Genomic DNA, 25,930 nt, shown 5'->3' on the forward strand with positions numbered 1-25,930 from the left:
TTGATTACGGCTACCTGTTTCGTTTTCGTTTTCGTTTCGACCGAGTTCAACAGGGCGCTGCGTTTGTTTGTTACGAGGTTAATTTCTCTTCAGTAATTTGGTTCTTGGAGAAGCTGCAGCTGGCTGTTCATCGGCGCGGAATGAGGTGTGCGTGGGCAGAAATGACTGTCCAGCGGTCCAGCCTGCGGGGGAAGTTACAGTTCCAAGGCATCAGGATGGATGCACTACTGGCTAGGTCATATGCCAAGAATGCTTTCGAGAAATTAAGAAGCTAAGTACAACGCTACTAGCACATGATTGTTGCTCTCTCTTCCGTTTGAAACTGATCGATCGAGAGGGAGCACTTCACTTCCTCCTCAGAGCGCGCGGTTGTGTGCTGTGTACTAGTATAATGGAAGCTGTACTGCAAGAATGCTTCTAGTAGCTTGCTGTAACCGCAAGGCCTGTACAATTTGCAGGAGCATACCACGAAACGAAATCGGATCTCGGATCTCACCTTGGTCGGCGTCTCTTTTACGCCCCAAGATTTACCTATCCCTGAGCGCGTGCGTCTGCCGTAACCATAACCCCACAGCTTGTTGCCGTGGTAGAGGAGCCCATTGAAAATTTTCTACCCTACACTGGCTTTATGGGTTTCACATGCCCTGCTAACCTGTCGTCGCGTCACTCGCGTGCATGCGCTTCCGTCCCGTCCCGTCCTGCCGTCCTGACACTGCCTCTCGATTCGGCGATATACTATGTGCTTGTCTGGTGTATTTTGGGCTAGTTCTGTTGTAAAAATAGCATTTTCAAATTTAGTTTAATTTAATTTAATTTTTAATATAATATAAATAAAAAAGTACAGATAATTAATATTGATTAGGTTTTAAATGGCACCGATGAGTAATTGAATTATGAACGTGCAAAGCTTTTCCAATGGGAGTTAGGGTACAAAGTTTTGGCTTACCTGCCAACCTCTCCAAATTAAGTTGTAGGTATGAGACGAGTAGCTAGGAGCCTAGGAGGGCTGTTTGGTGAGAATGCTTCGGCGTGCTGAGTTTGTCGCGGTGGAATCCATGATGATGGATGTGACTTGCGAGAGTTCACTTTGCCTGTACGTAGACACGTAGTACGTAGTGATCCAAGTAGGGGATTCAGATCCCGATGAAGGTAGAGGGAACATTATTTTGCGAGAGGAACCATTTATAGAAGCAATGTAACATTAAATCGTATCTATCCATCTTAGATTCAACAGCTCAATAGAGTGAAGTCAGAGTATTTGAAATGGAGTGAAGTCGGAGTATTCGAAAGTCCAGTATTCTACCATGCAAGGTTTCAAAAAAACTTGCATAGAGGTAATAGCTTAGATTAAGTGGGTGATGATTCATAGTACTGACCCTATCATAGAGGTAATAGCTTAGATTAAGTGGGTGATGATTCAGTTTAAATTGGGTACGTGCGTACTCTACCCTTGCTCAGTTTGGAATTAAATAGTCACTAACTCCGGTTTTAATCACGGAATAGCGCTAGACGTCCTTTCATCGGATTACCGATGAGGCACTGAGCTGCCCATGCCTATTGTCTTCATGCTTTCTGCAACGCCATTACACCATTTTTAGTGGAGAATCAAAGTGTGCTAGGAGTGTCCCAGCCAAAGAACACCATTTCCTCACATGGACATCTATATAGAACGCAAATCTAAGGCCCCACTCGACCATGATCGCACCATTTCTTGTACGCACCGAGGTAGTATCTCCATCACGCCCTGACGTTGACACCCCGGGCCCCAGCTGCATCCTGGAAGGGTTTCCATTACCGCGCCGGCTTTGAAGTTTCAGCGACCCTCCTCTGGCACCGCCAGTGGCACCTTCCCATCTCCTGCACGGCCACGGCCGCACATGATCCGAGGCATCCCGTTAGCCAAGTCACGGCCGGCCGCGCCTGCATAGGCGCCAGGCTAGCGCCGCATTTAGCTGCCAACCACCGTGCATCTGGCGCGCAGAGCGACGCGAGCTAGCTTACGCCAGATCTGCTCTCGTGATGTTAGTGCTCCGACCGTACTCCTCCGGTCAGTTTCCATGTGGTCCTCACGCGAGCAGCCGAGCACAACGCAATTGCTCACTGCTCCGCCCGTCTCCGGCCTCCTAACCCACTGCCCCTTAGGTTGGATTTAGTCCAGCAACAAAAATTGATAATAGTAAGTATGACATAAAATGTGAAGGACTAATCAGACTAATTTGTTGAGCTAACTCAAAATCTTAATCGTGGCTCCGGTTAGGCTTTTTTTAATAATAGTCTCATTGATATATAGGCTAATTAGGGGACGTCAACTTATGGGTATAGCGAATTAAACCAGACTGTATGTTACGAGTGAGCTCCTCAACTTATGGATAGAGAAGATTGATCAACTAGGATGTGTTTGATTATCTGCACGAGGTCTTATATAGCTGCATCATATATCCTGGATGAGAGGAAGCATGATGGGGGAGCTGTATTTTAGAAAAGAAGAGTGTTTGGTTAGTTGGATGAGCGGATATAGATTGAATTTGAGTTTATGTTGGTAGGCTAAATCTGAGACTACATGAGAGAGTTCGCTGTCGCTGACGAGTGGGTCTAGCTCCACAGCAGCTGCATCCACTGAGCCTGCACGAGAGTTACGGCTGTTTCCCGTGTAGCTTCCATGCTGCACGAGCGAAGCCAAATGCACGAGCGGGTGCAAGCGCACGAGACTCGTCCTGACAACCAAATGATCATCTCCGGGAGTTTATACGACTGAGCGAATGCGAGCCAAGCGGAGTAGCCCAACCAAACACGCTCCTAGTGGATATAGCCAGTTCAACCAGACTGTTGCACACCCTGACACCCCTCTTCAACTCGGCGCGCGCCCTCAGTTAAGGTGCCGAACGACCGCGGCCTCTGTCTATAAGAGGGACACCGCCACGCCACCTTTCCGGCCCCGTGCGCCACGCCCCTGCCAGAGTGCCACTTGGCCGCTCGTCTCTATCAATTCGATCTCGCCTCTCAGTGTGAGTGTCCGAGTGAGCCCCCCTGCCACACGCACACGATGGATGCTCTGCTCGTGACCTTCCTCGTCGCCGTGGCGGCGCTCACAGGGGCGGCGTCCGCAGCACCGCGCGCCTTCTTCGTGTTCGGGGACTCCCTCGTCGACAACGGCAACAACAACTACCTCATGACCACGGCGCGCGCGGACGCGCCGCCCTACGGGATCGACTTCCCCACCCACATGCCCACGGGGAGATTCTCCAACGGGCTCAACATCCCCGACATCATCAGTTGCGCCTCGACCTCTAGCTCTACCCTCGTCGTTCCAATATCGCGCACTTAGCTCGTCTAGTACGCGCGCAATGCTGCACTCGCACAGATTTCTTAACGTTGCTGTTGTTGCATCTGCACACTATCTGCTGCAGGTGAGCATCTCGGTTCTGAGCCTGCATTGCCGTACCTGAGCCCCGAGCTCCGCGGCGAGAAGTTGCTCGTCGGCGCCAACTTCGCCTCGGCCGGCGTCGGCATCCTCAACGACACAGGCATACAATTCGTACGAAACAATTGAAACTCTCTCTCTCTCTCTCTCTCTCTCTCTCTCTCTCTCTCTCTCTCTCTCTCTCTCTCTCTCTCTCTCTCTCTCTCTCTCTGCGTGTGCGTGTGTGTGTTTTTTTACCTCTATTTCACTTCACTTGTCGCCGGCCTTTTCGTCGGTGGTCTTAGCGTGTGGTTGTGTTTTGGTGGCTGGCATGATGCGTCATCAGGTGAACATCATTAGGATCGGGCAGCAGCTGCAGAACTTTCAGGAGTACCAGCAGAAGCTGGCCGCGTTCATCGGCGAGGACGCGGCGACGCAGCTCGTGAACCAGGCGCTCGTGCTCATCACGCTCGGCGGCAACGACTTCGTCAACAACTACTACCTGGTGCCCTTCTCCATCCGCTCGCGCCAGTTTGCCATCCAAGACTACGTCCCCTACCTCATCTTCGAGTACAAGAAAATCCTCGCGGTAAGTTCCTGTAACTTTAACTTCCAGTCATTCTTCCTTCAAACATATATTAGCCTTAAAATTGTGCAATTCGAGGATAATTTAGCAAAATGAAACAATTAAACATGTTACCTAGTAATATTCCAGTAGAAACTTAGTCGAAGCCGATTTTCGTGCCTCACTTACAAAAAGGAAAATAAGAAACGCTGCAAACTGGGTCTGTGGCACAAACAAAAACACAAATATATGGGTCGGGTAGCTAGTCAGGGCATCGGATTTCGGGAAGGACACACCAACAGTAACGGGCAATCATTTCTCGGTGGAGTGAATTTTTGGGCAAGTATGTTCTGCGTGCTAGACAGGTAACTGACATGGGCTATAGTTTCTCCGTACCAAAGTACTAGACAGTTTCTGCACACGGTTTCAGTAGCTTCAGCCTTCAGGCATCAGCCCATGAGAGGTGACAAAAACCTTCATGACCATTTTGAGTGGCAGTCTCATTTTCCTTATTGAAGCAAGAATCCAAACAGTTTTAGTAAGGGTGTATTTAGTTGGTTAAACAAAATTAAATAGGATAGATTCGTTCGGATGATCTGGATGAGGTGGTATAAGTACGTTGTTTGGTTAGTTGTAGGGATAGTACGCGAATGTGTTTAATTGAATATATAGGATGGTATGAAAGCGTGTTAAGTTGTTTAAAAGTCATGTATTATATCCATGTATAACTTAATTATTTTACCAAAATAATAATTTTTATATTTGTTATTATTGACAAACTATGCTAATTAGTACTAATTATCACTAATTCCTATTAATCATAACTTAAGTTATCACTAATCATCACTAAATACCTACAATAATAATTAGTTATGGCTAATAACATCTAATTGTAACTAATGTTTAATTAAAAATCCTTAATAATCACTAATAGTCATTAACTAACCGTAAGTGATTAGTGGAGTTGACAAAATCTGTAAAGGATCTTTTGGACGATTTTACCGCACGTTTTGATACAACATCTTCTAGATATATTTTAAGAATCTGAACCATCTCATTCTAGACAGAATGATACAATTCAACAAATCAAACAGCTGGACCTACTCAGATCTCATACGACCTCGTATATATATAAATTGGTTTAACCAACCAAACAAACCTTAAGTGATTTAAAATGCGGTTCAACAGAATAAACAACTATATTCGTATGAAATTTCATATATGTATACTACGGAAATAGCAAGAACCACACACACTACTTTGAGATGGAGGAGGATATAATAATTCAGAACTATAGGATAATTATTTTTCCTTAAGCCTCGACATGACTCGGATCACAAGCCAATCTAATAGAAATAAATAATCATATATGATTTTAGTAGTCTTATCGCACAAGACATGTACTCTAACAAGAGCATACAAGACATGAACTGTAACAAGAGCAGAGCAAAAATTAACCAACTCGCTTAATCAGAATCACGAAACCTTCCACAAATAGCATACCAAAAGTAGAGAAATTTCAAAATTCAGCACACGGCGAACTGAAGGAAAAAGGAGCAAGCACATAGTCGTAACAGATCTCGCTGCCGCAGATCTACATCCCATCACATTTATGACGATCCAATCCCATCACATTTATGACGATCCAATCCCATCACATTTATGACGATCCAGGGTCCAATGATTCAAAGCCCTAAACACTTACCGAGCTACTAGTGCCTCCTAGTACAAAAGAACGCACAAAGTTTCCAAAGAGCAGCGAAGTTTTTATTACGGTATGTTGCGTGCTGTGCTGTGCCGGGCCTTGTTCTGGTGCATGCACGCTGTCACCTACCTACCACACTGCACACAGGCAATTAGTAGCTCACACCACCTATCCCTGCTGCACCCGATGGCTGCATTGCAGAACGCTGCTCTAATTTCGGCAGTAAGAACCAGCTGGAGGCTGTCAACGAGTCATAAGTGAACACACAGCAGGCACCAAGGGCCGCGAGTTAGCGTCACATTTACTGGTGTACCCGTGGCTAGTTGGGCGATGTTTACTCCCGCCACATGCAAGAACAGTCGTCCTCCGTTCTCGCCCAGCTGATGCATGCTTCGTAGCTAGGCTCGTAGACTCCTAGTCATAGCATGAGCTGTTATTAAGAATATCAATACAGTCTTTAATAAACACATTTGACTATTAATTTTAACAACCATATTTTAGTAAATATTGTTAACAATTAGATGACGTTAAAGTATTTTTCATAATCAATTTATTACTATCATTTTTATATGTAAAATTCTAATAGTTTTATATATATTATTGATTAAAATTTCTAAAATTTAACGATACATATCCTAAGTATGATATATATTTAACAACAGATGTAGTATCTATATATGTTTCGTTTAAGCTAGTAGCTAATTAGGAGAGGGGACTGACTGGCCGGTCGGCAACTGTACCGCACGATGTGATGTCCTGAGAGCACGGAGCTGTGTGCATGCAGCGGCTGTACGAGCTCGGCGCCCGGCGCGTGGTGGTCACCGGCACGGGGATGATCGGGTGCGTGCCGGCGGAGCTGGCCATGCACAGCATCGACGGCGAGTGCGCGCGCGACCTCACGGAGGCCGCCGACCTCTTCAACCCGCAGCTGGTGCGGATGCAAGCCGAGCTCAACGACGAGATCGGCCAAGACGTCTTCATCGCCGCCAACACCAACCGGGTCAGCTTCGACTTCATGTTCCACCCGCAGGACTACGGTACGTGCGTGATAACACTGCTGCTGCGACAATTCTGGGACCATCTGCCAGCCACTGTTTCAGTCTAGCTGATTAGTGAAGTGAGCTTATGCTGCCCGTGGTGACTTGCAGGGTTCGTGACCTCGAAAGTGGCGTGCTGCGGGCAGGGGCCGTACAATGGCATCGGGCTGTGCACGCCGGCGTCGAACGTGTGCCCGAACCGGGACGTCTACGCGTACTGGGACGCATTCCACCCAACGGAGCGCGCCAACCGGATCATCGTCGGCCAGTTCATGCACGGCTCCACCGACCACATCAGCCCCATGAACCTTAGCACCATCCTCGCCATGGACAACAGGAACTAGGGATCAATCTTCTCCTTGACATTCCTGTACCAGCTATACACATAGCTATATACTGTATGCTTGTTCTTGGTTGCACGAAGAGATTTGCTGTATGCTCCTGAAGGTGGTGGATTAGAGAGTTTTTGCGTTCTTTCCTCTCTTTTTTTGTGGTTTAAGTGAAGTGAAATTAATGGTGAAGTAAGCCTAGAGTGGATTATGGTTCTTGTTCCAGATTGTTTGGCAGGGCTAGATAGGAACTTTAGAGAGTGGTCTCTGTTCGACCAATCTAAGAATTTGTTGTACTAGCGGATCGTGAACTTCGATATGAGGCACTGCGAACTCATTGCGAATATTTTGGTGGTTCGTTCGTTGGCCTCAGTTACACACTTGTACCATTGCAGCGAAGTGGGTAGGAACCAGGAAGACGACCACGGCCAGAAGTACTGAATTCAAATACTTGTACAGGTATGATCTGTCGTAATGGGGACCGATTAAACAGAGGAGGGCAGTGGATTCAGACTTTCAGAGCAACGCGTCTCATCGCTTGAGAGCAGAGAATTGAGAGCAATGCACCAACGAGGGCCTGAAAATTTCACCCGCTCTCATGCCTTCGTATTATCAATTGGAATTTGGATGAGCTCGAACCTACATCTGTCAAAGACACTTGATTTCCAGTCAGATCACTCCTATGCTGCAAAACATCATTGCTGCTATACTCAGCGCTGGCCTTCATCAGTTCATCTCAGCCGTTTGAATTAGACAACACTGCTCCTGCACCACAAGGGGCTAGCTGAAACAGCAGGTGCCAGGTGATACATAGGACCAGCAGAACAGGATATGTAGGATATATAGGAAATCTAATGTAACCGGCTAAAATAGCACAATGAAATCGTACAAATTGTTTCCTCATTACAATTCTACTATCAGCGAGTTGCAACTAGGTTCCCCATGAACCCTCCACCAAGCTCATAGTGCTTGGCTACAGAGAACCCAGCTTCTTTGGCTAACTTCTCCAACTCTTCTCCTGCACAGGACATAAACAAATACAAGCTAAATGTAATAAAGGGAGAACGGTAAAATTATGATGCAGACTGTGACTGACAAAATGGCAAAGCCCACTCCCACTGTTTGGAACAAAAGAATGCACTTTTATGTAATAGAAAAAGGTGCTATAGTCTAGTGTGCCAAGAAAAAGAAAACCTATTGTCCCCAGTCAGTACAAGAGTGAGATATTTCTCTGTGTAGTTCTACCATCAAAATGACAGATGATACCTTGTTTTTTCATGGATGTGTTCTTGGAAAAGAATATATGCACAAACCTGTAAAATACTGTGCTATGGAGCTTTTCAAGTACTTGTATTCTTCAGTGAGTCCATAGCCACTAGCAAAAGGAACCACAACATTGTCGATCATCCAACTCTGTCCAAGAGAAAAAGAAAATATCAAATTGGCCAGTGAGACGATTATAGGACCAAGTTATCAGTCTTTTTTTTAGAATCAAGTAATCAGTCTTAAATGGGACTGGAAATCAACATATGGTCTGATTTTGCAACAATGTGATGGAGTAATGAAGATGCAATCTTTGCCAGGGAAATTGAACACAGACCAGATTCATTGGTGCAATATATTCAGTTTGGTGCCACTTCAAATAAACATATCCCTTGGCTGATATTTTACCTGTAACAATGCTGTGAATAGTGATGAACTCTTGTTAAAATCAAGAATAGACGCTCTTGATCCTGCAGTACAGTAAAACCAAGCTGTGAAAAATTTACTCGGATTGTTAAGGAGCAGACCTGGAACAATCTTGAAACCTGTACTGAACCTGGTTTCAGGACCCTAAATATCTCTTGCATTGCTTTGGATTTGTCAACCACGTTGCGTAATCCGTAACCAACCGTAACAGCATCAAAGTAGCAGCCCGTGAAAGGTAAATCAAGTGCATCCCCTTCGATCCATCTGCAAGAGCAGAAGTCGTAAGCAGCCATATGCTAGTTAAGCACATAAAAAGCACAATTCAACTCGAATCGCAGGAAATTCTTAATCTGTAAACCCTCACACTGAGGATGCTCACTTGATGTTCTTGTAGCACAGCTTCCAGCGTTGCTCCTGACGGTCAGCAGCATTTTGCAGTTGTTGCCTTGAGAAATCGACAGCCATCACCTGTATCATATGGTGCCTAGAAGATAAGATTTCCATTGGGAATAAAAAAACTTGATTGGCCATTCTGAACAATAGAAATGAATCCAACACTAACCTCTCCATCCAGGCCGACCTTCTGAGACAACAGGAACGCCAAATCCCCGCTCCCACAGCAGAGATCAAGAACACGATCCCCTCTCTTCGCCCTAACCCCGAAAGAACAAACTTTTTGCATCAAGACCACTCGTAAATAGCGTCCTTTTGATCCACATTACTAATCTACTACGGTTAGTGCGGTACCTCGACCAGGAGACGCAGATGCGCTTCCACGTCCGGTGCTGGCCCAAGCTCAGCACGTCATTCAACTGAAATAAACACGACATCGTGCTGTCGTCAGCATGGTATTGCTATCTCCAGCGCTATTTTTGCGAGAACAGCAAGGGGAGGAGAGCGGGAGGTACGATACGGACTTGGTCGTAGACGGGGGCGATGCGGCTGAAGAGGGCCTGACGCTCGTCGGCCGCGGAGGACGAGCAACGGACGAAGACGGGGCCCCGGCGGAGTCGGCGGCCGGAGGGGCTGGACGCCGCGGCCGCCGCTAAGGAAATCGCCGCGGCCGCGGTCACGGTGCCCATTGGTGGCCGTTTGCTTGCCCCCGCCACGTCACGTGATTGGGAAGGATAAGCTGCTATGGCGGGTGGATTTTGCCCCGCGCCGCGGAAGCAGTAATGCCTGTTTGGCACAGTACAAGTTTGTATAATAAAATAAATTAATTTAAATATTTATTTTTTTAATTTATTAACTAAATGATTTAATCAAATATCCTCAATCCATATACAATTCTAGATCCTGAATTTTTTGAGCTTGATATGACCATCTCTTAAAAAAATCTAAGTTCTGAATCGCTGCCAAGCACCCGCTAAGATGGGATCATCTCTTGTCTCTGTCGCCGCCAAGAGATTTGGGAATGGATTTGGGCTCCTGCTACCTCGGCGGGAACGCCGACGTGGTGGAGTTCTACCCTCACCTCCCGTTCCGCCACGTCCTCGCCACCACCACGTACACACTGCAGGAGCAGAAGCTGTACACCGAGAATGGTGAGTAGAGGAAGTAAATAAGCGCATCAATAATTTTTTTAAATAGATACTTTTTATTTTCACTTAACATATCTTAAAGAATAATCACTATAAAGAATAACACAACAGAAATCCAGATTCAAACCAGAAGTTATAATTCAAAACTAAATTTTACCAGATTCAAACCAGAAGTTATAATTCAAAACTAAATTTAAAAGTTTAATAAAAACTAGATCTCACAGTTAGAATCAAACCATATATTCTATAGCAAACTAATCCATGATTCAACCCCACATAAAAATTGGATCTTTAGGAGAAACACCAAGAACTTAAAGAGATGATCACCGGGTGAAAAAAAAAACCTACAAGTTGATGGATTAGAGGTAAATAAATTTAATACCCAATTATGTAATTTTGTACACAAATTTTATACATCTAGCAACTAGAAGATTAACACCAATAAAATAGAAAAATTTAGCTCAAACATGAAAACGAAAATCATGACCGAGATCGAAAACTTGCAAAAAAAAAAGGGAACAATAGAATGAAACTAGAATGAAGAAAATTCAAATATATACAAAATATAAACTTCATTACTCAAGATGTCAGTCCTATTTTAGACAAATTATAAAGATTTTCGTCTTAAAACTCACACTTATTACATAGGCTTAGAAAATTTGTCATCTAAGTTTCTTAGTTTATTACCAAAATACTCCTCTCTTATAGTACACTTCTACCTATCACTGAGGATATTTTGCTCTATTTCTTACTCCTTATATCGAACGGCCACAAAGTCTTCACGACTTAATTTCGCCTCGATGTAAGTTTCATGATGGTGCCACATACTCCTCCAATACTCTCACGGTTTTAAGATCCAACCATGAAACCCTCTGCATGTTTCTCAAAGCGTGACTCGCTATTTGCTTACCCTTAAGCAAGCGCTCTAATGACATGTGTACTCCATCTTCCGATCCAGACCACCGGTAAGTCTCTCCCGTTTCTGATCCCTCGGGCCATCTTGTCACATGCACCGGCATCTCTTTCGCTTGACTTTGCAACACGCCGTCTTCATTCTTCGTTTCATGTTATTACTTAACCTCCACGTGTACAGCTAGGATCATCCTTAACTCTGCTCAGCCTCCTTGATCATCTGGCACCAAGCACCCACTTAGCCCTGATCAGCCATCGTCGACCGTCAAGTTGCATATGCCACCTGCACACCATAAGACAAGCAAACACATTTTTTCAATTCCAACTCTAGTTAATTCATAATCAAAATACACAAACCAAGTTCAAGCAATCCAAAACTCGACAAACCAAATCGACAATCTTATCAATCACTAAATCAAGCCACATTCCAACTTAGTTTATCAGAAGCATGATCGCGCGGGCACCGTTTCGCTCTTCTCCGTCGACGTCGAAGCGGAGGATGCGTCCCGACGGCTTTAGCTGTTGCACACGGTGTAGACCGCTAGCGCCTTCGATATGAAGTGGAACCCACATCGCCTCTGCTGGCGCGGGCTAACGCTCACAGTTGCCTCGCGCTCTGGAACTTGGAGCAGGAGGTGGGCTCAAACACATGTCTTTCTTGTTCCTGCATTTATCTTAATTAAGAAAGAAGAATGATGTTTCTATTGAAAATGCATCATCAGTAAATGCAAGTGTTGACTTTAAAGGCAACTATATCTTACTTTAAAGGCAACTCCCCCTCATATAATGCCATAGAGATGGTATATACCAAGCTCTCATCTTAAATAGGAAAAACTAGTAGCATATAAAGGCTTCGTTAAAATATCAGCTAGCTAGTGTTAGATATCAATGTATTTTAAGTTTATATCCCTATTCTCATTGTAGTCTCTCAGAAAGTGGAATGCCACATCTATGTGTTTGGTTATGGAGTGCTGGACTGAATTATTTGCTAAGCTTATAGCATTGGTGTTGTCACACAAAAGTGACACTTCATCCGGATCAAGCATAGTCGAGGTAGCTATCGGTGTTACCAAGGACTTCGCGTCACTCATATTGAACTTCTTCAGCATCTCTTTGGTGTACTTCGTCTGGTGGACGAATACACCCTGCTTGTATTAGTTGATTTGAAGTCCAAGGAAGAAGTTGAGCTCACCCATCATCAACATCTCGAACTATGTGCTCATAGTTTTTACAAACTTGACCACAAGTGCATGAGAAGAGCCACAAAAAATAATATGATCCACATAAATCTAAACAAGTAGGAAACATGTGCCATGCTTGAGAATGAATAAAATTTTATCAACCAACTCCAAGACATACTTATGCTCTAATAAGAAAGACATAAATCTATCATACCAAGCCCTAGGTGCTAGTTTAAGCCCATACAAAGTTTTCTGAAGCTTGTATACTCTATGTGGGTATTTAGCGAGTTCAAAGCATGTGGGTTGCTTGACATATACCGCTTTCTGTATGAAACCATTTAGAAATGCACTCTTGACCTCCATTTGATATAGCTTGAAGCCCTAGGATGTCGAAAAACAAAAGGAATCATAATGGTTTCTAGCCTAGCTACTGGTGTAAAGGTCTCTCCAAAGTCTATCCCCTCTATTTGAGTGAAACCTTGAGCCACTAGTCTTGCTTTGTTTCTCACTACAGACTCATCATGTCCCTGTTTGTTTTTTAAAAACACATTTTGTACCTATAGTGTGAATATTAGGGTGTGGCTCTATAAGGACCAAAACCTGGTTTCTCTCAAAAATTTCAAACTCTTCGTGCATGTCATTGATCCTATTTAAATCAGATAAAACATGTCCAACATCATAGAGCTTAAAGGAAGCAACAAATACAGAAGCAGTAAATTGAGTATAGTAAGTGGACTTGGACCTAGTTACTGTTTCATCGATATCTTCGTTCATCATATGTGGGGGATGTCGCCGCTGAATATGTTGAGGGATCTCACACCATGAGAGAACCTCCCCCTCAAATGCAGCTGGTGCAAACTCAAGAGCAGCTGAAATGGATGTAGAGACCGCAGGACCCTCTGTTGGAGTAGAAGCAGGAGCCAGCTCTATAGCAGATGTGGTCAAGGAAAGTAGTGGATCAGTCTCATTATCACCAAGAGCTGGAAGGTCCATCTACAAAGATGCTCTCGCTCATCTCTTGATCTCCTGCACACTCAAAGCAGAACTAGCACATGGGGTTGTTTAATCCAAAGTCACATCATAGGGTTTCATGATGGTGTTAGTGTTAAGATTATAAACCCTGTAAGCATGACTATGAAGAGAATACCCTAATAAATACCATTAGAAGAACGTGACTCGAACTTATCAAGATTGCCACGTTTTAGGATGAGGCACCGATGACCGAAAACTCTCAAATGTGGAACCTTTGGCTTCCTCCCAAAGCGCAACTCATAATAAATCAAATTCAAGATCAAACACAAGAAAATCCAATTTGAGATGTAGCACGTTGTGCTAATAGCCTCAGCCAAAAACTTCCTAAGTGTCCTATGCTCATCGAGTATTGTCCTATCTATCTCCACAAAAGTCTTATTCTTTCTTTCAACTACGTTATTTTGTTGAGGAACGCGTGAGACAGAAAATTGATGCTTAATGCTATGTTCAAGACAGAAAGCATCAAATATATAGTTCTTCAACTTAGTGCCATATCACTTCGAATTGCTTTTAATGCACGTGGGAGTTCTTTTAACAATCTCAAAGCTAAGCTCCGAAAGTGTGAGAATACTTCATCCTTATTTACAAGAAAGAAGACATAAAAGTAGCGAGAGTAATCGTCAATAATAACAAGTACATACTTCTTTCCATTCACAGAACGAACCCAAGGAGGACTAATAGTGTCCATATGGAGAAATTCTCACGGGCGTTTAGTCATCACTAGATTAATTGATGGGTGAGGAGCAGCAACTATCTTGCCATGCTGACAAGGAGTACAAACAAGATTTTTTTCAAACTTTAGCTTGGAAAATCCTTGGAACAAGCCTAGGGCACTCAAAAGTATAAACAAATAAAAACTCATGTGCCCTAGTCTTCTATGCCACATCCAAATCTCAGAATAAGGTTAGACAACTAAACACCGAGAAAACTAGAAGACTCAGAAAAATCGACTCCAAACACTCTCTCAACTCGAGAAATCTTACAAATCAAAGCGCTAGAAGAATCAAGAACTCAAGAAGTATCGCGCTTGAAGCATATTTTTAAGTCCTCATCAAGCAACTGAGATACAGAAAATAAGTTTTATCCCAGATACTCAACTAAACCCACGTCTTTGAGAGTGAAACTCTCATTTACCTTTACCATTTCTTTAGCCTTCGCTCTACCTTTTCGGTCATTCCCAAATGTGATGTACTCGTGATGTTTCATTAGAGTGAAATTGGAGAACCATGATGAATCTTCGGTCATGTGACGCGAACAACCGGAGTCGATGAGCCATTTGTTCTCTAGACCTACGCTTGCCACCTACATATGAGAAGAATATAATGTGAAATGCTTAGTACTAGGGTTAGTCAAAAACCTCCTGGGAGTATTGGGTCATCCGTCTCGAAGTAGAAACAATAGTTGCATGCAACTTAACACCAACATGCTGGAGGTGAGTACCACGATAAGGAAAACATGGTCCGCCTAAATGTTAAGACTTAAAGCCTCTTACACGTGGACCAATACCATATGAGTCATGGTAAAATCCACGATAGGCAACACCTCTAAAAAGTGCTAGAGAGTCGTGGGTAGGAGTGAAGAAAAGGCTCATATGCACCAACAGAGGGACGATACATATTCTGGGTACTCTACTCCCACTCACACCGCTCATCTCTCTTACAGCGAAAGCAAAACCCAACCAATTGACCTTTCCTCTGACAGTAGGTGTAATAGTAAAGTCTCTCAGGAGTACGATTGTCAGTCACTCTAGGCTCTCTTATATGTGCTCTTATCTTAGTTTCTGGAGCTCTCTTGTGTGTGGATTTCTTCTTTATAGGTTGAGGTGCAGGCTTGTTCTTTTCTAGCATGGATTGTGAGGTATTGATGTTGACTTTCTCTGACTTTAGGGTAGTAGGTAAGGTGAAAACAGTCTTGCCAGAACTAGTGTAAGTAACTTTCTCAAAGCACAAATCCAAAGCTACAGCGTTATCAACACATATCTTGGTCTTGGCCAATATCAAATTCATTTTGCCCTTGCTTTTTGAGCACTTTTCCACAAGAGAAATGAGGTACTCATTCTTAGTCATGAGCTTTTCAACTTGCCATCTAACCCAGCTGAGCTTGTCCTTAAAGATCATACAGGTGAGACACTTTGGCTGCACATCCATATAACTCTCAGCACTCTCCAATATATATTCTAGCTCCTTAAGGCGCGTGTCTTTCAGTTCAACATTTTTTGCAAGCAAAGGACAATTCTTGCAAGCAACTAAGAGAGTAGACCTAGATTCGTCCTCAAGGATCTTCTTCTCGGCACTCTCAAGTAGATTGGCGACTTGAGCATACACATTTCGAAGCTCGACAAATATAGTCATGATAATCAAACAACTCTCACACTCCTCAACATCAGGCCTAAACCCTAAGCAATGCAAGTTCAGTAGACACAGACTCATACTTAGACTTAAGATCATTCAACTCACACACAGCTTTCTTAAGTAACTTATCATGGCTAACAAGAGCATTATTCAAAATATCGACTTGGATGAAAAGTTGGTCGTAGGAAGGCAATAACTCGGAAGGATCTAGCTCGGGGTCGCTGTTGTTGTCGTTGTCATTCGCCATGAAGCAGAGGCTGGTGAAGTACTTGGCCTTCTTCTTGCTCTTCACTTGCTCTTCTCGGTGAACTTGAGCTTGCTGAAAAGTTCATCAGAAGTTAACATGTCGTAACTTGGTGACTCTTCAATGCTCGAGATCTTCACTTTCCATATGCTGCGATCGAGAGCATAGAGAATTTTGATCGCCCTCTCATGACCAGAGTAGGGCAAAACACCAGTGGATCTAAAGTTGTTCACAATTACATCAAAATGAGCAAACATAGCATCTAGAGATTCATCGGGCCCATTGCACAAACATGATATTCTCGTTTGTATGTGTTTTGGCGTATAGTCTTAATCTGATTAGTGCCTTCATGAAAGACATTTAGAGGTAATCCAGATCTCTCAGGCAGTATGGATGTGCCGGATCCTATCAAACTCATTCCAACTCAGGTTTATGAACCAAATATTTATGGCCTTATTTTTGGCCTCATATTATTTGAATTGAACTCGAGTCGTGCGAGCAGTAGAGAATGCTTAGTTGAAATCAACTATTTCCCATATTGCACTTCCTTGACTTAGATGATAAGCTTCTATGCGCACCTTCGAGTACCAAAAATTTCAACCATTGAACAAAGGAATTTTCCCACTTCTCTCCATATTGTCTACAGATCATAAAGCTGATTAGGGTCAACAAGTGATCAAACTAGCTCTAATACCAATTATAGCACCGAGAATGATGACTAGAGGAGGGTGAATGGGTGACTCAACAAATTTCTTTCGAAATAAATGATCTTTTCCTATTTTTATTCAACACACTTGAAGAAGAAATCACCACAAAGAGCAACACAACAGAATTTAGCACCATGGCTGTTGTAACACCATGAGTTTTAGCATATAAAAATATAGCAAAATTCACTTCAAATTAAAACTTTTTTAATTATTAAACTAGTATAAAACAAGGAAATACATATTTGAATATGTATATACGTATACGTGTGTATTTAAATATATTATTTTGACTAAGTATTCTAGAGATCACCAAATTAATTTCTAAATTAATCATTGCAATAAATGGATAATATGCATTTTGGTTTAATTATTTTTTTGGTTCTTTGTGTGGCGATTCGAATTTGAATGTCCCTCAAATTCGAATCCGTTTAAGTTACTTTCGGTAACTTCCCTTTCCAAATCAATCCAAGAAAATCAATCTTCTAATCCAACTCAAATCTATAATTCAACTATTCAATTGAATTATCCCTAATTAATTTTGATCAACTCGAATTTAAATGTCTCTCAAATTTGAATCCTCATTCCAAAGTCGTGACAATTTTCATATTCAAATACAATTTGAATTACCCGATCCAATTCAAATTCAAGTCATTTACTTGAATCGTCCAAATTTGATCCAATTCAAATAACTCAATTTGAATTATTACAAAGTCATTTCAAACACAATTTATTCAATTTGAATCTTTATACATCCAGTTTACAAATCCATTTCAATTTCAAATAGATCATTTGAATTGTCATTCAAATGCTCTCTCTCACATCTCATCTCTTTCTCTGTATCTCTCACACAAACATAAAGCTCCACCAGCTCCATCGCACTCTTTGCTCACACTCTTTCCCTGGCCAAAAGCCACCAACCACGCCATGTGCAACTCCTCACTGTGCCATGCTTCTGGCCCTGATCTTTTCAGCAGAGCAGCACAAAAGAATTTCTCCTCTCCCTCGCTGATCTTTCACCGAGGAGCCCAAATCCAGTTTCCTTTCCTCCTCTCCCTTCATCTGCAAGGCATCCTCCACACCATACATACACACAAGCATACACACGAGCATGCACCATCACACAGCAGCAGCCCCGCCGCCGTTCTACTCCTCCCCACCTGCACAACCCGACACACACATGTACATCGCTACCACGCCTTATTCCCTCGCTGCTCCAACCGCGCGCAGCCTTGTGCTCAGCCGAGACGCCTCTCAGCCGTGCTTCTCGTGCTGCTATGAAAATGAAAATCAAATCTAAGATCGAAAACTTGCAAAAAAAGCAATAAAATCAATAGAGAAAAACTAGAAGGAGAGAAATTTAAGTATATGCAAAAAGATAGAATTCATTACTCAAAGAGACATGTAAATTACACATACCGCGAATGCAACGTCCTCGTCCCAATGGACCGGGTACGCCTTCGTAGTCGACGCGACGTGGGTTCAGACACACTCTGGGGTGTAGGTGACCCGTGTACGTGTACGTGGCACGTATCACCATAGATAGTCCTCGAAGCTCTGTGCATCGAAGGGATGCGCCTCCTCCACGACATCCTGAAGGGCTTGGGCCCATACTGAGAGGTACGGGGTCAAGCAATCTTCCCAGAGGTTGCCATCTGGCTGGCCCTTGCGTGTATACCTGCAAGTGAATCATGTTAAATATAATTGACAGTAAGACAAATGTTACGAATTATTGAATTCTTTATATTTACATGTGGACGTGCACAAGAACAATACGAATGTGGACGAGAGGGAAAGCCTGGTGACGGCCAAACTACCGCATGACGCGGTGCAGTGAGTACTCCTCGACGTAGATGTCGAAGACAAGCGGTGTCTTCATAAGCCAGTACTCCTCGTCTCAGGTACACAATGGCGACAGACCCAACCCGCACGGCCTTGGACAGCCAAGAAGCTATATGGTTGCCATATCACGTTATCCGGATGAAGCCGGTCGAACTGTGACCGAAAATGCTCATAAGCGCTACGAGGCTGCTCATCGCCCAGTGTGGCTGTGTGACAAACATTGTTATAATTCATTAGAAATAACATGTGTCAACTAAAGTATTAAAAAAAAATCATTCCTTAGGGTACGGGGAGCGGTCCACCACTAGCTGGCCTATGGCGAACTGCTCATAAGACCACAACTGCAGAAGAAGTGGGCACCCAGCAAAAATGGCAAGTGGCTCCTTCTTTGTGCACACGTCGCACAACGCCCGATACATCATAGCAAGGACAGCAGATGCCCAACTGATCTGCGGTATCTCCTCGCCAACAGCATCTGCTATCAACCTGGCATATGGCACAAGGGTTCTCGCAACCAGGTGACCTTGGCCGCTGATGAATATAACCCAGCCAAGCAGCCAAAGCAGATAGGCCTCCAAATGCGTGAACACTGAGTACGCGTTGGCCTGCGGGTGCATGTACGCCAGCTGCAAGTATGACAGGTGGAAATAAGGAACATGACTAGATACTCGAATAGTAAATGAGAGGTTGCATTGTACGGTACTTGGAGCTGTAGGATACACTTCTTCGTCGAGCCTAGTGGATCGGACAAGAACTCAGGCACGTAGGGGGTGCGTCGTCTGTCCGCTCAACCGGGCCAAAGCGCTGATGCATGACGTTGATCTAGTCAGCATCCATGTCGATGACCCTAACTGCATCTCCCGCGCAAGGTAAGCCTAAGAGGTAGGTTATGTCCTGCAAGGTCGGGGTCATCTCGCCGCAGGGCAGGTGGAACGTATGTGTCTTTGGCCTCCATCGGTCAACCAATGCTGCTATTAGCGAGTGGTCAAAATAGAAACGACGCGTCGCTACCTCGGGGTTCTCTGTCGATCGGGCCTCAATCAAACGGCAAAGCGGTAGGAATCCTGCTGTTGCCAACTTGCACCATTGGGAATATAAATAAACTGGGAGATGCAGTAAATAAATGAATTGGCACATGCGTATGAAAGTATCGACTTACATGTGCTTCCACCGATCGTTGATCGTAAGTAGCTCTCCAGGGCCACGTGGTCAAAACACTCATAACTCCGTCTGGTGCACGACAGACAAGAAGTTGTGGTGCCTCGTATAGTTTATTGTGTCCTGGAACCTTTGCTCAATAGCATGAATTATTAATCGTGGCTCATACCTTAGGTTGTTCACAATCTCCCCATACATAACATTAGCAATAAAGGCAGATAACACGTTCCGGTGGGCGAACTCTATTTCCTCAATGTGGCAATTATGTTTCTGACTATTGAGCACTGCCAGTAGTCTATCCATTTCTCTCTGAATGTGTGTACCCGCTAAGGACATTGATGCACCAAATACTTCACATCATACCCCCTTTTACTGTATTTAACAACATTGAACTGCCTCCGAAGAGACATCGACCAGAATTTAACTGCATCAATAATAGCCTCCTTTGTAGGGTACATAGCACCCTGAGACATCTCATTCTCATGATACTGCCACGATGTCCGATGAGTCTCGCTAACTATCAGCTTTGAAAATTCATGATCTCTCCACTCTGCATGCACTTGAGCATTACCCTCCTCGTCAGATGAATCCCATCGGCAACGTCTTCCTCCAGCTCTTGATCCTCCAACTCTATCTCTTCAATTATGCTAGGGATATGCCCCCCTCATCGGTTACACCCATCAATTACATCTCAGGAATATCCTCAATATCTGCCCTGATCCCGATATTTACCGAGTCTGATTAATCTTCCACTACCTCATTTGGTCCCGCTACTGCTTCCGCAGAGTTTACCTCTGTTTGATCTTTCAGGTACGTCTCAGCTAACAAAATCAGAGGCATGCCATGTTCACAAGATATATCTATATACTGCCTCCAAGTTGATGTGACTTCGATCGGAACAAGCTCGCCAAAGTATCCCTGACTAGCACGGCTCATGACAGCTTTCAGTTTAAGATCATGTTGCTGCGAATCCAGTTGGAAAAACCGCATTAGCCACTTGCACACACCAGCAATGGTCCTCTCATTAGCTTTACTAAAACCCTCCATGACATGACGAAATCGAGACAAATCTACACCGTTAAGACCATACCTAATTTTATCCTCACTATAATATATCTGAAAAATTAATTTATCTGCTATCCCTGGAAACATCCGCAAATATAACCAATGTTAAGACCGACGAACTATATTTCTGAGTATCGGAACTAAAAAATTTACCGACACCGATTCATAACTAATAATAGGTTTTTCAATAATACCCTTAACCAAACTTACCTACAAATATTACTCTATACAATCTATATTTAATAGCTATCCTACCATGTCGGAATTAATATTCACAGTATACTAGCATTTTCTAAACCATGAATCCTAGGTCATACCATTAAACCCTAGGTCATACAATGCTAATTCCTATGTCACACAATGCTACATACAGTTATTATTCTGTACAATCTATATATTCAAAACTACCATACTACAAATAATATTCTGTATTTAATTACTATCCTACAATATCGTAAGTAATATTGACAATATTATACTAAATACAATATTTTCTAAACCCTAGGTCATACATGTCTAAATCCTATGTCATACAGTGCTACTGTATTTATTAACAACAATAAAGTATACAAGAAATTACCGGAAAGTGATCTTCAAATCCGTAGATCAAATACAGCAGGGTTTCACTGTGCTCTCTTCCTCTTCTATTCTCTCCTCTCCTCTCCTCCCTCTTCACAGCTTTATCTTTTTTCGGATTAAAATGAGAATTTTTTCTCAATTTTGACCCTTTTATAGATAAGGGGGAGGTGGGCGGGCAGCCTCCTTACTGCCCTCTCAGAGGGCGGTAAGGGCCCTAACCGCACTTTCAAGGGGCGGTAAGGGGTCAGCGCGAGCGGAAAGGCTGTACTCGTCTTCTGAGGGGACGATTAGGCCACCCGTCTTTTCAGAGGGCGGTAAGGATCCCTCTCAGGGTCTGTATGTGTTTATTTTTATAATTATTGCGACGAGAAATCTATTTATTTAATTTTTTAATAAAAAATATAAAAATTAAAAAAACTCCTCTTCTGGCGGCGGAGCTCTGTGAACCCAGATCCAGCAACGGCCCACGCACACACGGCCCATGATCGCTTTCTAGGGCTCTGATCCATCGACAATCGCAGCCGTGCAATCCTCCCATCCACACCGTCCAATCTAACGGCACAAGAGGCACCATTATCCTAAAAGACCTCGTCCCCATCTCTCACCTTCCATTTGACCCGCCGCCTCCACGGCCCCCCCCCCCCCCCCCCGGTTTCTGGAAGGTTCTTCCTCGCATCCGCCATGGCAGGCGGCAACCTGTTCGGGCGGGCGCTGAGCTACGTCGTCAACGAGTTCCTCGTCGAGGGCCTCGCCAACAAGTACGCCTCCCTCTCCGCTCTCCCTCCCACCTCCCCCCCAGATCCGTCTGGTCGCTTCTCGCCCGCCAGTTCGTCCTTGATTTGACTTGATTCGATTCGATGCGATGTGATGCTATTGTTGCGCTTCGTCATCTGGTCCTTGGGATGATTGGTCTTCTGATCTGTTCCCAACGGACTCGTTCCCTTGAAGCAACATTATCCCGTTGTATCTTGGGCCTGCCCTTGTCATGTGCCCTAGGAGATTCCCCATGAAACAGGGCACATTATGGCTCTTACATACATGATATTTTGCTGTTCTTATAATGTTTTTTGTGGGCTTAATCCTAGTTTTTATCTGTATTTCATTTGAATTTTGTCGACGACGGTGATGAACCCTAACAGACCTGTAATGATTCTTGCGGGTATGATCGCTTGATTCAAGAACATTTAAGGGACTGAGTTGCTCTGGTGCCTTATTTGTGTGTCATGGTTGGAATGTTGGATTATCTTTGACATGATGTGGTACTGATAACAACAGTGGTGAGTCCTTACAGACCTTTAATGATTCTTGCGGATATGATCGCTTGGTCTTATGAGCATCTAAGGGACCGAGTTATGTTAGATTACTGTTCCGTGGTGCAGTCTGTATATAATGGTTACATTCGAAGTCATGTGTTCATTACAACGGTGATGAGTCCTTACAGACCTGTAATGATTCTTGCGGGAATGATCGCATGATTCAAAGAACATCTAAGGGACTGAGTTTTCATGAAGTCTATGCACTAGTTTTTTGTGTTCTAGCATGTAGGTTTACTGGCTTGCACTGCTTCTCGTGGTTCTTGCTTCTGAGATGGTTTTTTGCTTGTCACACCCGATTACATGCACGTAGTGACATCATAAGTGAAGTGAGTAGCATGCACACTATCTATTATTACAACGCTACTTTATTACATTAATGACCTAATGGTTTAAAAGAAAATTGCAAAGCAGCGGAAATAAACTCAGCACAACGGCCAACTACACATGCAATCGATCGAAAAGTCAGCCACCTAGAACCCAGCTTCATCTTTTGGGAAATCCTCGTAGTCCTTGTCTTCTGAGCAGCAACAAGGTTATGGGAGAGAGAGAACATGAGTATATGGAATACTCAGCAAGTGTGGGAAAGTATGACATGAAGACTAAAGTTAAGATAGGTTTAACTCAGAGGTTTATTTGTATAAATGCCATTTTGTAGTCAAACTTTTATAAAGACAACCTATTTACTAGGTTAAAATGTTCTTAAAACCTGAGCCAATATTCCAATCACCTTGCTCCACAACCAAGGTTCCAACCACCTCTAAACGAAGCTAACTCGAATCACAGTTCTCACCACTGTGATCCATTAGATCACACCTAAAACCAACTCGGAAAATCACGTGAGGAGTTCTTACCGCTTATGATCGTGAGCATAGCTGATATATCAGTTTTCACTCTGCAGAGGTTATACACTCTATCCACATGACATGTTTTTCTATTTTGTCAATTACCCATTGGCCGATAGATGACTTCCGAAATGTACGCTAGGAATCCGCTACAAAGTCTTTCTAACGCCTCTCTCATCATGTGTCGACCCGTTGTGGTTCCACTACCTTGGGAGTACACCCTCCACTCCAGAAGCCTCTTGCGTCTTGCGGTTCCAGGAAATACACTATTTCATCCTTGTATCACCAAATGATCTTTACCATGCTGAGAGTATAGCGAATTACTCGGCTAGACCTGTTCCATACCAGGCTTGTGGTTATACTATTTTCATGGGTTGTCGCTCTAGGAACCGGTCCTTAATATGATCTGGGCAAGACCGTCATCATCCAACATAGGGTAATAACTAAAATCTGACAAAGCCAACAATGTTGCATGAACACATCCACAAGCAAACCAACATGCCAAATTTGCCCAGAAGGCCAGAACCTACTTTCCAAGTCTAAGCATTTTACCAAAGTTACCATCCTAGTTCACATTATTAACCAAAAACATTATTTGCCTATGCTACCCATGAAAGCAACACTAAGCAGGAACTACTTATAAGACTATAACCAAAACTACGACTACAGGAAATATTGGGGAAATCCTAGTAACCCTCGCCATGAGATATCATATTTGACGTGCATGCAATTTGGAAAACAAAACTTTGTAAATAGGTGCAAGATGTGCAAGGACACTTGCCTTCTCCGTTGAATTGCTCAAAAGCCCCGAAGTCTTGATCGTGGATGTTGTCAAACTCCTCCGGGACAAACTTCTTAAACACAAACAAAACAAACAACACCAAGAACAAGCACTAGGCAAAGCAACACAATAAACACAAGCTTATGATGATTTGGGCGCAAGAACCACCCAAATCAGAGCAATGACGCAAAAACTATGGCTAAAAACGACGAAAACTATTTTCTAGAATTAAACATAATTTTTAAAAGGTCTAAAACATTAATTTAACCAAAATTATTTTATAGCGTAAAACTGAATAAAACAATTTTATAGAATTTATTTGCATTTTTCTAGAAATAAAACTAATTTTATATGCAAAAACACATATTAAAAGCATTCATTTTAGAGTAAATTTAAAAAACGTACAATTATTTTGACATATGTTGTAGAAAACTACAACTTCTGCTAACCATTTCAAAAGCCTACAACTATTTTGACACATGTTGTAAAAAAATAATAAATTTTTCATTGTATGCTAACTTGCCATCCTCTATGCATGTAATAGGAGGATTAATCGTGGGCCCATCTGTTGCCTAAGGATGACAGGTAGGCTCACGGTGAGAAAGTTGCAGTTTTTTTTAAAATATGTCAAAATATTTGTAGGTTTTGAAATAGGCACTAGAAGTTGTACTTTTTTGTAATATATGTCAAAATAGTTGTAGGTTTTTGAATTTACTCTTTATTTTATCAAAGAAACATTTTTAAAACATCATTAGAATTAATCTAGATTTTTCAAACCATTTTTAAACCAAAACATTTAATCTAACATTTTTGCAATAATTTTTACACTAGAAAACATTAAATAACATTTACAAACATTTATGTAACCCATTTTTAATTTTTGGAATTTTATCTAAAGCAAAAACCTATTTTTCGAAATATTCTAAATTACACGAATTATTTTCTAACGAGAAATTCTATTTACTACGCTACGCTGATGTCATCGCTCTGAATAGGCTGTTGACTTGGCGAGAAGGCTCTAACTAGGCCGCCATGTGGAACAAAGATGCTGACGTGGCAAGGTGACTGGCTACATCTATTTATAACACGTGCACACATTTTTGATCGGACGGCCAGGATTGACGATACGTGGAAGGGTATATACGAGAACGGACGATGGGGGGTGACTACCTTGGGTCCGGCGAGAGAGAGGACTGCGGCGGGTCGTGCATGGCAGAGGACGGTCGGAGAAGGGCGGTGACGGCGAGCGGCGAAAGAGGAAGCAGAGGTGTCGACGACTCCGTTTGATGCGGTTGCGTGCGTCGGGGAAGATCGAAGAGGCTTGGCGATGTCGGACTTCAATGATGGGAGTCGTCAACCTCTGGAGCTCCATGCGGTGGTGGAACCTCAATGGCGAAAGGCGGACGATGACCAGACGCGGATGGCGAGCGCAAGCGAGGACTCGGACAGTGTCGCGGAGGGCTGGAGCGGCACGGAGATGGTGGAGGGGTGCGGAGGAACTTAGGTGATGGCGCTAGGGCTTCTAGTTAGCTCAAACTCGACGGAAAGCGAAGGCTTGAGCGTGGTGTGGCAAAGGGAGGTTGGCCGAGCGTCAATGGTGGGTTTTATAATGACATGGAGAGGGTAATCGATTTGGCTGGCTCGGGTCTTAACGCGA

The 25,930-nt window shown here is 43.4% G+C and overlaps 2 protein-coding genes and 3 non-coding genes across 6 annotated transcripts; 4 read left to right on the forward strand and 1 right to left on the reverse strand.

Annotated features, from left to right (window-relative positions):
• The first annotated feature begins 2,808 nt into the window (after nucleotides 1-2,808).
• LOC133889242 (GDSL esterase/lipase LTL1-like) lies at nucleotides 2,809-7,602 on the forward strand. The gene is made up of 5 exons (XM_062329737.1): nucleotides 2,809-3,272; nucleotides 3,408-3,535; nucleotides 3,747-3,989; nucleotides 6,455-6,707; nucleotides 6,819-7,602. Exons 1-5 carry the CDS (start codon nucleotides 3,044-3,046, stop codon nucleotides 7,049-7,051), a joined length of 1,086 nt encoding a protein of 361 aa, XP_062185721.1. The 5' UTR covers nucleotides 2,809-3,043; the 3' UTR covers nucleotides 7,052-7,602.
• A 245-nt stretch (nucleotides 7,603-7,847) lies between these two features.
• On the reverse strand, nucleotides 7,848-9,865 carry LOC133889243 (2-phytyl-1,4-beta-naphthoquinone methyltransferase, chloroplastic). Of its 2 annotated transcripts, none has more exons than XM_062329738.1 (8): nucleotides 9,643-9,865; nucleotides 9,473-9,537; nucleotides 9,288-9,378; nucleotides 9,105-9,193; nucleotides 8,856-8,989; nucleotides 8,708-8,769; nucleotides 8,350-8,449; nucleotides 7,848-8,054 (listed from the first exon to the last, which is right to left on the reverse strand). In XM_062329738.1, the coding sequence occupies exons 1-8, from the start codon at nucleotides 9,805-9,807 to the stop codon at nucleotides 7,954-7,956; spliced, it is 807 nt and encodes a 268-aa protein (XP_062185722.1). In that variant the 5' UTR covers nucleotides 9,808-9,865; the 3' UTR covers nucleotides 7,848-7,953. The 2 variants fall into 2 exon arrangements, with proteins under 2 accessions (XP_062185722.1, XP_062185723.1); XM_062329739.1 differs by having other exon boundaries at nucleotides 8,350-8,411; nucleotides 8,708-8,718; nucleotides 8,827-8,989.
• Nucleotides 9,866-22,449: 12,584 nt separating this feature from the next.
• LOC133889859 (small nucleolar RNA SNORD25) lies at nucleotides 22,450-22,536 on the forward strand. Its single transcript, XR_009903941.1, has one exon. It is a non-coding gene; the product is annotated as a small nucleolar RNA SNORD25 (small nucleolar RNA).
• A 65-nt stretch (nucleotides 22,537-22,601) lies between these two features.
• Nucleotides 22,602-22,689, forward strand: LOC133889860 (small nucleolar RNA SNORD25). Its single transcript, XR_009903942.1, has one exon. It is a non-coding gene; the product is annotated as a small nucleolar RNA SNORD25 (small nucleolar RNA).
• A 62-nt stretch (nucleotides 22,690-22,751) lies between these two features.
• On the forward strand, nucleotides 22,752-22,839 carry LOC133889858 (small nucleolar RNA SNORD25). Its single transcript, XR_009903940.1, has one exon. It is a non-coding gene; the product is annotated as a small nucleolar RNA SNORD25 (small nucleolar RNA).
• Nucleotides 22,840-25,930: the final 3,091 nt, after the last annotated feature.

This window comes from Phragmites australis, chromosome 13, assembly GCF_958298935.1.
Source record: "Phragmites australis chromosome 13, lpPhrAust1.1, whole genome shotgun sequence".
NCBI classification, from domain to species: domain Eukaryota; kingdom Viridiplantae; phylum Streptophyta; class Magnoliopsida; order Poales; family Poaceae; genus Phragmites; species Phragmites australis.